Source organism: Periplaneta americana, chromosome 17 (assembly GCF_040183065.1).
Source record: "Periplaneta americana isolate PAMFEO1 chromosome 17, P.americana_PAMFEO1_priV1, whole genome shotgun sequence".
NCBI lineage: Eukaryota > Metazoa > Arthropoda > Insecta > Blattodea > Blattidae > Periplaneta > Periplaneta americana.
In genome coordinates, this window is record NC_091133.1 from 62,729,851 (window position 1) to 62,742,438 (window position 12,588).

General features: G+C 35.7%; 1 protein-coding gene across 2 annotated transcripts in view; it reads left to right on the plus strand.

Annotated features, from left to right (window-relative positions):
• The window catches only part of LOC138693076 (mitochondrial potassium channel ATP-binding subunit), a 44,764-nt gene extending 35,516 nt beyond the window's left edge, over positions 1-9,248 (plus strand). For both annotated transcript variants that reach the window (XM_069816659.1, XM_069816660.1), the window contains one exon: positions 1,983-9,248. In XM_069816659.1, coding sequence (XP_069672760.1) covers positions 1,983-2,081 — 99 coding nt within the window. In that variant the 3' untranslated portion in view covers positions 2,082-9,248. The remainder of the gene's footprint in view (positions 1-1,982) is intronic.
• Positions 9,249-12,588: the final 3,340 nt, after the last annotated feature.

Consider the following 12,588-nt stretch of genomic DNA (forward strand, 5'->3'; position numbering starts at 1 on the left):
CATTGATGGTGCGATGCTCTGCCAAGAGTAGCTGTTGCTTTATTTCCGGGTCTCGAACTCCGCTGCCGAAGGTGTAGGCCGCCTCTCCAGCGATAAAGTCATTAGGTAGGCCCCTGAGCGCCTTATGGGCCAGTTGTTCCACCGCCATCGCGAATTCTTGCAGGGACTCGCCTGACTGTTGGACCCTCGTTTTTAGTTGGGTCCTAAATGCTGCAGCAAGTTGATGGTCACCATAACGTCCCTCCAAGGCCGCCATTATCTCAGCGGCTGTCCCATCTTCTGGAACGCTGTGAAGAATCTCCGACGCCTGTCCCTGAAGCGCGGCCAGCAGCTGAGTAGTTTTCTCTGCTGGCGTCCACCCATTGTGCTCTGCGATGGCCTCGAACTGGCGACGGAATATCGCCCAAGACGTCGTACCGTCGAACTTCGGCGTCTTGACGTTGTGATGTCTGGCTGAAGCCGATGGTTCCGCAGGGGCACTATATGGAGTCCTCAACTCTGTGGCCGCTTCTTGCATGGCTCGTCGAACCTCCTCGGCAACTATCTGTTTATGTTCTCTAGCCTGGCGATCCACCAACGCGAGGATGTGCTTGTTTTCTTCAGCATGTTTTTCCATCACCTCACTCGTCTTGTCCAGCAATTCGCTCGTCTGCTCTTGACGGCGCTCGAGATCGCGGATTTTGCCGTCGAAATGGTCTACCTCCTGTCTCAATTCGGTTACTGTCTCGTTTATAGTTGTAAAATTCTTGTTTAGGTTGTCAAGGTCGGCTTTGAGTTCGTCTTTCACGATGGCGACAATTCCATCTACGTGGGCTGAAACGCTTTCAATTTGCGTAGTGACGTCATCTTTCACTCCGCTTATGTCACTTTTCATCTCCGTTTTCACTTCACTTATGTCGCCTTTCACTTCACTTATGTCACTTTTCATCACCGTTTTAACATCACTTATGTCGTTCTTAACCTCACTGATGTGCCTGTTCATGTCGTTCATGTTATCTTTTACTTCACTGATATCGTTCTTCATTTCTGCTTTTACTGCACTTAGGTCGTTTTTCAGTTCCGCGATGGCTTGCAGGATCAGCTGTAGGTTCTCCATTGTCGATAATGTCCCGGTTCTGACACCAATGTGAATTTTATTAGTAACAACAATGTAATTTATTCGTTACAACAATAATTCCTTTCTACAATTCACGTTAAACGCTCTCGTCAACAATTGGATCTCCATTCAACACCGTATTCGTTATAGCACTCCACCGACGACAATGACAATTTACTTGGACTATTACGCACAACAATGAACTGTTAATCTTAACTAATATTTACAAAGCACTATTTACAAATCAGAACTACCAGTTCTCAGTTCACAGTTCTTCTATCTCAGTCACTCGAGTTCACGGTATCTCGAACCACAGACCTTCAGAGACAGTTCACTGTACTCGAACTCGGGTCCCTCCAACTGCGGTCCACTGCACTCGAACTCAGGCCTTCGGATGCTGACGCAGATGCGGACGCACACTCGAGTCGAACTCCGGCTGGCTTGCTTGCTCTGGCTTTCTGACTGAATAACTGAAAACTCTGAAACTGCTGTCGTTCCTTCGCGACCGTAATTTATAACCACAGTGACGTAATCTCGAGGGTTCCACCCGTCTCTAGAGATGGCATTCCAGAGAAATCCAGAGCCCTCTCCTCTCTACCAGCATCAGATGCGCGCGCAAACTCGTCGCGTGACGTAATACACCCTCTCTCTTCTCTCCACCGCGCGACGTCACTCAATGTTCCGTGCAGCCTGTGCGATCTGCTTTCATGTGGGACGCTGGTCGTGAGTTCGAATCTCACGTCGCTGTCACAATATATATATTTTTATTAGAGTTAAGCTGTCAATTCAGTAATGGAATATTATAAAGTATTGATGTGATTAAGGTGCTTATGTTGAAATATACTGTAAAATTTGAAATGAAAAATTACCTTTTTCTTTTTTCCAGATGGGTACTCATGAATCCCTGAAGATCCAGAGAGGACTGTATTGGAATTTAATCCGTCAGCAAGAGGTATCTGAAAAGTTATCTAGGAGTTTAGGATAAACAAAAGTAATTATCATCAAATAGTACGTGGTTTTATTTGAGAGAATGGGTTGTGAAAGTGTCAACATTCTAGTAATGTTACTCGGAGTAATAATATAAAGTATTGAGTATTTTATATTTATGTAGCTCTGATTCATTTTCAGTGATTTGATTTCTCCGGAAAAAAAAAACGCGTTAGTCTTGTAAAATACTTACATGTAATTTAATTTGTCCTTTGTCTTTAAGACAGTTATTCATTTGACAAACTTTTGCTTTTAAGGAACAGATTAGAACTGTATCATTCAGTTACTTTAAATAACCCAGTTGTTAATATAATGTAAAACAAATGTAATACATTAATTCATACTAGTTACAAGTCAGATCATTATGAGAAAATTTTGCCAAATAATGTTTTTGATACAAAATCTAATGTAAAATGTAGCAACGTTACAGGGCATAAATATCAGTACATACTCCTTCACTTTACTCACTTGCAGAGGGGTGAGTGTAATTTTCCTGAGGTACACTTACTGGAGCATTGCCAGTTTACCAAAGGCACTGTTACTACAGTCAATAAGTAGAATTCGCAATTTTTTTAGATGAAAAATCGAAACCCATACTATCCGTGACCGAATTACTAATAAAACATAGTTATAAATAGCGTACTGTACACTGTCCTGAAAAGCAGCTTGTATGTTTAAGCAATTTCGCAGAATTTGCACTCAAAATTTTAATACAAAATATTTATTTTTTCGAAAACCTCTGACAAAGGAGTAAAATGTTACACTTTTTTGTTCATTAATATCTAAAAAGACTCTCTTGCACCATGTGTTTGTGCTAGCTTAAAATATATATTCTCTCTTCATTTTAAAACTACTTATTTCTGTATATCTAAGCTAAAAGCATGTACTCTCTCCTCATTTTAAGAAAAAGAATATTTAATTTTGAAAGTTTGAAACGTTTTCATATGTATTAGAACACTCTTTTTATAACCTTTAAATTTTCACTAAAGTCAGTTATTATTGTAAGAAATACATTTATATTCAGTTGCATTCTTATTTTACATGCGTTTATATAATTATTACAAAAGATACATTTGAAACAGTTTTTACAGGATCGTATTTGGAAGAATTACGGGAATTAATTTTACATTTCTATAATTTTTATTCTTATCTACATGTAAACTGTATGCTTTAATAATATTTGAAATAATGAAAGCAAAACTACTTTTGTATTATTAAGTGTCCTTTTTACTATGTTAAAGTTCAAGTTTATAGCTATTTAACAATTCAGAAGTGTCTAGTTTCTATTCTTTAGTTACGAACTACGTAAAATACAGATTGCACTTACATTTGAGGCGTTTAGTTGCAAAATCAGATACATCACTAAAGCATAATTTTTCAGTATGAAGGAAAAACGTTTGCAAAGAACCAAGGATTTGCAACCAAAACTATTCTTTCATCATACAAATCCATGTGATGTATCTGGCTTTGGAACATAACAGTGCTATAGCAGTTGTAGAATCATATGAAGTTATGAAATATAACATTAACTCATTTTCGAAAAAAAAGTTGTTGTTGTTTTCTAATGCCAGGCGTTTGACAATAAAGTCATTTGACCTCTTGCACTCCAATATTTTTCAAAGATATTATCATGACCAGCCACTGAAGCACAGATTTTGAGGTGTTCCGAATCCATTTCTTGGTTTGAGTTGCACAATGGACAGTTAGGGGACTGATATATTCCAATTTTATGCAGGTGTTTGGCCAAACAATCATGGCCTTTTGCCAATCTAAATGCAGCTACAGACGATTTTCGTGGTAAATCGGGAATTAACTGTGGATTTTGATGCAGAGAGTTCCATTTTTTCCCTTGGGATTGTGTTATCAAATTTTGTTTGTTGAAGTCTAAGTATGTAGATTTAATAAATCTTTTTACAGAGTAATATGTAGATTTGGTAACAGGTTTGTAAGTAGCAGTGCTGCCCTTCTTTGCTAAAGCATCCGCATTCTCGTTTCCCAGGATTCCACAATGGGATGGTATCCATTGGAATACAATTCTTTTATTAAGTGATATTAATTGAGAGAGCATTTTAGTTATTTCTGCTGTTTGAGATGAAGGTGTGTGTTTAGAGACTATTGATAGAATAGCTGCTTTGGAGTCTGACAATATAACTGCATTCCTAAATTTACTGATGTGGCATAGAAGATTCCTGAGACTTTCACTTATTGCAATGATTTCTCCATCAAAACTTGTTGTTCCATACCCAAGAGATCTATAAAGTGAGAAGAGACAGCACGTAACACCTGCACTGGCACCTTGTTCTCTGGAGATCAAGGATCCGTCAGTGTATAAATGAAGCCAGTTTTGTGGAGGGTATCTAATATTAATCGTCTCTAAAGACAATTGTTTTAGTATTTCAGTGTTTACTTCTGATTTCAGTATTTCTTCTGTTAAATTTAGATTATATTCTATATTTAATAGAGTTAAAGGGTTTGGTTTAATTTGTAGGTTTTCTTTTAAATTCGGGATATTGATTTTCTGTTTTAATTCTTGAACAATGGATATGAAACTTTTTTGAGTTTTCAATCTACAGAGAGGACTGTATGAATGCCAATTGTTTCCTGGTAATCTAATAAGTTTTTCATATTGAATCAGTGCTTTTTCTTCTATTGTCATTTTGATGCTGTTAATATTAGCGAGGAATCTCATAGAATCTATTGGAGTTGTTTTTCGAAAAAAAAGTTATGTATCTGATTTTGCAACTATACGCCTCATTTGTATTTTCAAACACATACATTGTCTCATAGGCTAACATTAGTTATGTACAAATTTTATTCACATACATGAATTACTAGAAACATTGAATTTATTTAGAACTTCAAGTAAGTGAGACTAAATAAAAACTAGAAAACTCTTCATTCATGCCATCATTCTAAACTATTTATCACCAACAATTATTTTATTAATCTAGTTCTTCATTTTCATTGTTCCATTCTCGCCATTGTCTCGATATATTTTACTAATTCCTTTTACAGTCTCATTCTTGTCACGGGTAATCTGGTGCTCTTACCAGCCTACTTCACCAATTTCTTCTTCTTTTTCTCTCCTTGTGCTTGTGATAGAGATGCAACCGTAACCTGACAGATCACTTGTTGCTGAAAGTGTGCCGGTCCTGGACAAACTATGTTAATCAATGCTGAGATGATAGGTGAAGTTTCCGCGATGCAGAGATGGTCAGTTCGATACAGGTGTAAATGTTACTCTACGATGAACATTCACCGACGTGAATGGTCGTAAATTGTTGCGATCTTATCTGTCAACAGTCACTGTGAATGAGTTGAGACGTTCTCGTTGCTCCTTGGCGATCTGTCGCTTGATTCTTCTGCGCAGAGTAGAATCTGTAGAACAGTAACTTAGGCACGTCTTATTAACCATGGCTGCAGATAGCAGCATTTTGGGATCCAGAGATTTCCTAGAATTATAATTGATATTTCGAGAGGAAAGTTTCCAAGAATATCACATCTCGTATCTCTCAGTACGGGTGTTGAAGAGAACAGACAACGAGTAATATGCCTCCATCTCAAATTATCACACCAGTAGCTACAAATTCACAAATAAGAGAATCATTATGGCAGCTGATGACAGCTGACAGAAAAATGGCGATTCTGTAGTTACATAATTGACTACTAAAAGCTTAAAGCAACTGTAATGGTATCAGTTTACATCTGTTTTCTTAGATATTTAAAGTTTAGGTTGAATAAATTTATTTTTCAAAGACAGCTCATTAAAAGAAAAATTAAGGGCATTGAAATGTGAGACTTTTCCTTTAGCTTCTATTTTATATTCCTTGATGAACGATTTTAAATTCAAAATGTCTTCTGTTTAAAAGTAATTAAAGAGATGTAAAGCATTCTATGTCTAGTTATGGCTAGTCATGTTATATTGTAAAGAGCAGGTCGCTGTTGTGACTGTGTTATATGTAAATAGTGTTGAAACATATTACTGAACTTAGTAATACAAAATAAATAAAACTTCGTTATATGACTAGATGTAATTTTTTTTATCAGCAGACATGCCGACACAAAGGTACTGTAGATAGAAACATGTTCTTCGTTCAATTCCTACTATAATTGTATGCTGTATTTCTTTTTTTTACTTGATTATTTAACGATGCTGTATCAACTACAAGGTTATTTAGCGTCGATGGAATTAGTGATAGCGATATGATATTTGGCGAGATGAGGCCGAGGATTCTCCATAGATTACCTGATATTTGCCTTATGGTTGGGGAAAACCTCGGAAAAAACCCAACCAGGTAATCAGCCCAAGCGGAAATCGAACCCGCACCTGAGCGCAACTTCAGATCGGCAGGCAAGCGCTTAACTGACCGAGCTACGCCGGTAGCTCTATAATTCTTGTGTTAATGTAGCTGCAGATAGGAAAAATTGAGAGATAGTAATAGTAGCGAAGTTCTGTTTACTATGTATATCAATTGTAGAGGAAAAGTAAGTTGTTATGTTGGAGAAAGAAACAAGTTGAAATGTCTATGACATTTTAAGAATTACAACGAATTTTATCAGTGGTGGTTGTGTAGTTTATGTGTGTTTGAACCTAGTGTTGAAATTCCTAATACTTTGGAATTACTTATTGGTTTCGTATTCAGGACTGTGTCCATGATCTTGTATATGCCAACATGCATATCTGGATGTAACAAATCCAACAGGGCCGCCCATGAGGGTACATCACTTGAGTGGGAGTGCCCAGCCCGAGTTTTATAAATTTTTTATGGCGAGGAAGACACAACATATTCACGAAACTTTTTCTACTTCAAAGAAGAATTCTGTTAAATCACAAATTATTGAAATAATAATTCACTTGTTCAGCAATTTTTAAGACGTAGGCTACTATTGAAGGCTTAAGACTAAAGTTCTTCTCAAGATCTTCTATAAATGTGATGTTTCAGTTATGATACTATAAGAATTAGACTACACTGACTTAGTTACATCTATATGTTAATAATTTGTGTTAAATATAAATAATTATGTTTTAAATATTTTCACTAAATTATGCCTGCATTTTTAAAATTGCATCTCATGTTTTTACTGTCCGTAAGACTGATTATTGAACACGTTTATAATTAGAGGGTTTTTTTAAATTTCCCTTGCCCAAATAATATTTCAGTTTCAGTAACGAACAAGGTTGTCATATAGTAATAACATTTCGTAAGTTGTTGTTTTAGTAATGATAATGAATTTAAACACTCGTTAAAATATTGTTGAGACAAAATATGCTTGTGGAAAGACCCACAATTCCTGTGGGTGGTCCTGAATGCAATGTATAGTTATGAAACATCGGACACTTTGTTTCGACATATGGATGAAGTGTCCAAAACTAACATCACAATGATTTTATCGTTTTGTAGACACTGTTTTTAATGAAAAGAAGTTCAGAATATTTGAAATGCATAACAATTAAACTGCTTTTTACCTACATTATATATTGTGACCACACTATTATACTGTATTTTAGATTATTTATTATCAGTATTGAGGTGAATGGAAGAGAGTAGAAAACAAATCAAATAATGCAAGTTTTCACATGCACGCCTATTTCTAATTGTGATATGCTGCTTTACTATATTTCTCGTATTGTGTTGTGACAGTAATGTTGAAACATCTATGTTAATCTATCGGAAATATCAGGTGGTTATAATTAAACTGACTGTGTTCAGCATGGCACAGCATGGACTGTAATGATCGTAGATATGCTAATTAAGCAATGCGCTCGCGAATTATAAAAACATTAATTAGGTCCAAATCTTGCCACCAGGTGGAAATATGGCGCTGTAAGCAGTCAGAGCGTGGTATGGGCTCAGGAAAAATGCAGGAAAGATCAAACACATGATAACGATGGTTCTGGCACGTTTACTAGGAACTATGGTTACAAACACTGTTCAACATGGCCTCCCTCCTCAGCAACATGTTGCATTCGTAACACGACATGGACAACAGTTACTCGCAGCATATCTGGTGAAATCAGAATGACATGTCGTATGTTAGTCTTTAGATCCTTTAGATCAGGCAGAGACCGGATATGTCCCTGATAGACATGATCTTTCAAATATTCCCACAACCAGAAGTCACATGGATTTAGGTCGGGCGATCTTGAATGGCACACATCTGGAAATTGTCTAGAGATGATTGGTCGTTACTGAAAGTTTCTCACAGCAAATCTTTCACCTGGCGAGCGACATGTGGTGTTACCCCATCTTGCATCTAAATAATAGTGTGGTCACAATTGCATTCTTCAAAGCTGGAATCACAAGCAGGTCCCTATCACTATACACATAACAGGCCCGTGAGGTGTTCATGTGTTTGATCTTTCTTGCCTTTTTCCTGCACCCATACCACGTCCTGACTGCTTACAGCGCCAAATTTTCAGCTGGTGGCAAGACTTGGAACTATTTTTTTTGCATAAATCGCGAGTGCATTGCTTAATTAGCATACCTACGAGATTTCACACTCCTATGATCATTACAGTCCGTGCTGTGTCATGCTGAACATCGTCAATTTAATTATAATCCCTTGTATAATTTGCACAATTATTAACTCCTTGATATCAGCTTCCATATTTTGCATTGTTGTACACATTTCGCTCTTTGTGCCAAAATGGCTTTATTGTCATTCCATTTCTTTATAGTGCACGAATCTAAAAATAATTATAATGTTTTTGAAAATGATGCTCATAAATCTGAAAAAAACCTTCATTGGCTTTCAAATGTTCAACTTTATAGCATATCTTTCACTTGTGGTTTGTTAGCCTAACTGTGCTGTGTGAACTTTTAAAACTAGGAAAGAAAGCAATAATTGATGGTTTTACAATGCATATACGATATATTTATATATTATAATTGTCTTTATTTTAAAACGTTCTGTGATAATTTCTTTCTCGATGCTCTTTAGGCTTGTTTCCCATGTTGATTTTTCAAATTAATTGAGAAGTTCTCGCTAGTGCTTTTACACGATCTATATTTTATATTCATTAACTTGTCAAATCGAGGCCATCTTGTTAGTACAACGTTTATGGTATCGCATATATATATTTATTACGTTCATCTTTAATATTGTGTAATTTAAAATTGTTTAAATATGATGAGAAAGAAAATAAAAGGCAACTTTTGTGTTCACTATTGATTTTATATGCATCATAGCTTAAATGTTAAAAATATATTTTTCAATTATTGGAACATGTTTTACGTTGTCATAATACAAAATATATAATCAGTTTCGATACTGCTACAGTAGTACATATTTCCAGCATTCCTAATGCTTTTTTTTTTTTTAAGTGCCAACATTTATTTACTTAAAATGAACTTTTCCCATCTTTCCCCTCTCTTTTTTTTTCCCCGTAAAAGAGGAAGAGGTACAGCTTTATGCGTAAATAAATAATATTTTTTAATTAATTCGTATTCTTTATAGAATAATTATTTCTCTTTCTTGTTGTGAAATAATTACTAGATATCATTAATAGTATCCAAGATATGAATGAATGAATGATTTATTACATTTTATAAATTTATATATCTTCTCACCATTTGTGAGCTGCCACAAGGGACAAAGAGTACTTAAGCTTAACCATAGAAATTTTTTACAAGTTCATGAAAAACCATTAATTTTGTTTTAACAATGAAATTCTTACAAGTACATAGCTGCAAATAATTTTTTTGAGATTAGTGGAAATATACCTATTGTTAGAAAGGCAAGTGTTACAAAAAAGTAAAGAATGCTACTGAACTTAGTTTAATTTCGAATATAGGTGATTCTTCAGGAGAGCAATTGATCCTTTCAATGCAGCTAAGGTTACAATCGGAATAATAGATGTAGGTATTCCAAGCCTCTTAAACACATCTTTCATGAAGAGAGTAGCGGTACCTCTTGCTCCAACCAGAAGTCTGATTACTTCAAGCTCTTTTAGCTGGTATTTTTTGAGGTAATAGTGAATGGTAGGATTGTAGATATTCTTTTTTAGTGAATGGTAGGATTGTAGATATTCTTTTTTTCATTATCTACTTCTGCTGGCTGTTCCTCATCCTTTTCGAAACGCACAGTGGGATCAATTATGTATCCAGATCTTGTAGATTCCTTGAAAGCTATTATATCTATGCGCTGTGTACTGCCAGTGACGGAGATACCATGTACTTCTTCAAAGGTGTTATAATCGGCATCTTTAAGGGCAGTGGCTATAATTGATCGTACTTGGTGGTGTCTAGCGTTTCGCAGAGCTTCGCCGTGCGGACAGGATCCCAGGACATGTGCAAGAGTTTCAACCTCGTTGTGGCAATGCCTACAACGGTTGTCCTGAGATCTTCCCAGCACAGCACGTACTGCAGCAACATTTCCAACCATTTTAATGCCATCACGCCATTCGCTGTTGGAGAGACCTTCGTGTTTACAAATCCATTTTTTGGCACCAGGATATTGTTTAAATAAAACTACGCCTTTCCCTTTCTGTGGATGACGACACCAAATATCAAATTCTCTGTTCCTCAGAAGGTTACGAATCTTTGTAACATTTAAGAAACGTTCATTTTTATGAAATAAGGCATCTTCTGGAACAATGTTCAGAGATTGGGCACATCTAACGCTCTACTCATGAACCTGACGTGTTTGTATGATGTATGGGTTTTGAGATTTGTGTAAACATCGAAGGGCATTAATTTGTTGTAGTAGTGCTTCCCATTTTGTTCGAAAAATTCCTAGTCCTTTGTACTTCCTGGGACTATAAATCATGCATTAGGAATGTCTGTAGGCAGATTCAGTACCTCTTTCAGTGCACTTTTTATTAATTTGTCAGCGTCATCCAAGAACTTTTTTGGTATAAGTTCAGAAGGGATGGTTTGAAATTAATATATTAAGGAAGGACAGATGGAGGTATTTAGAACACAATATTTCTGGTCTGCATGAAGAAAAGGTGACGAGGTAAGAGTTTCAAGTTTATTATTTAGATCTTTCAATGTTGACTGGGGATTGAAAACTATTGAGTCAGAGAAGTTTTACTCCCAGATAGCGAATAGAGTCGTTTGTACCAATAGATTTAATTTCAAAATCAGGATATATACTGAGATTGTGTCGACAAGCTTACCTTTGGAGATATTTATAATTACGGATTTATTAGGATTTAATTTTAGCCCAATGTCTGTAAATCTTTGATCAGCCATTCTTGTCAGTTCAATAGCGGAAACTTCGTCTTTACCAATAATTACGGTATTGTCAGCAAAGCCGAGAACAGTTAAAGGAGGCAGTCCTGGTACAAGTTCAAATCCAAAAGTTGATGTTATTGTCTGCTCGCATAACTCATTTAAAATATGATCTGTTGCTAAATTATATAAAGCTGGCGACAGAGGAGATCCTTGCATGACTCCTTTCTTTAGAACAATTGGCTTAGTTTTTGTGTGACCTAATTCAATTCAATTGAGCAGATACCCTTGGTAATGTTTGTACAGTACAAGAGTAAACACAATTTACACAAAAAGCAACAAATACAAAACAAAACACAACACGCCATGCAAACAAATCATACAACACAATTACAAAACAATAACACAAATACGGAAACATAATATGAACATGACTCAACACAAATGCAAAAACATAAAACAAATAAATGCTTTAGAACACACTAAATCACCCTTAGCATTAAAAATGTTCGTTTTCTGAATTTCATACAAAAAACATTCTTTGTAATAAGATAGACTTAATTTTATAAAATGTAGTGAAAACTCGAGTCTTAAAAGAAGCAGAGGAACAGAAACTATTGATATTCGGGGAGTGGGAAACACTTTTAAAGAGAATATTTGGACCAACTAATGAACTGGATATTACACAGAAAATCAAAACTAATAATGAAATCAGTTAATTAATCCAATACAAAAATATGTTGTGTGCATGGATAATAGCTAACGTGTAAAGAAGGTATATTTAAATACTTTCAAATGAAAATACCCCCATGAAGACGAAGGAGTATATGGAAAAATAGGATCGTGAAAGACTTCCTGTAGATGTGGGTTGTCAACTGGGAACATCTGGCCACATACAGAACAGAGTGGAGGCACTCTGTGAAATTGGCACAGAGTTGACATGCTAAATAATGTTTCACTGAATACAAAAACATAATACCATACTAAAGCTTTGGAAGTTCACCTGTTTGGGCATATACGTCAAATGAAAGATGAGAGATCAATTAAAAAAAAAAGGTATTTAAATAGAAACACCGAAACCTGGATAGGAAGATGATATCCAGAAAGATTTAAATCTATGAAAATAATTGGTTAATTTGTACAGAGTAGAAGAAAAGAATGGAAAGAATTAGTTCAGAAGACCAAAATATCTAGCTGCTGATGATGTAGTACCTCAAGAGGAATAATATTTGTACTTACTTAATACGAATCCAGCTTCATTTGCTAAAATCATGATGTCCCTTGTGGATTTGTGCAGCCAATGTCCAGAAGATTTTGTTAGAAATTTGT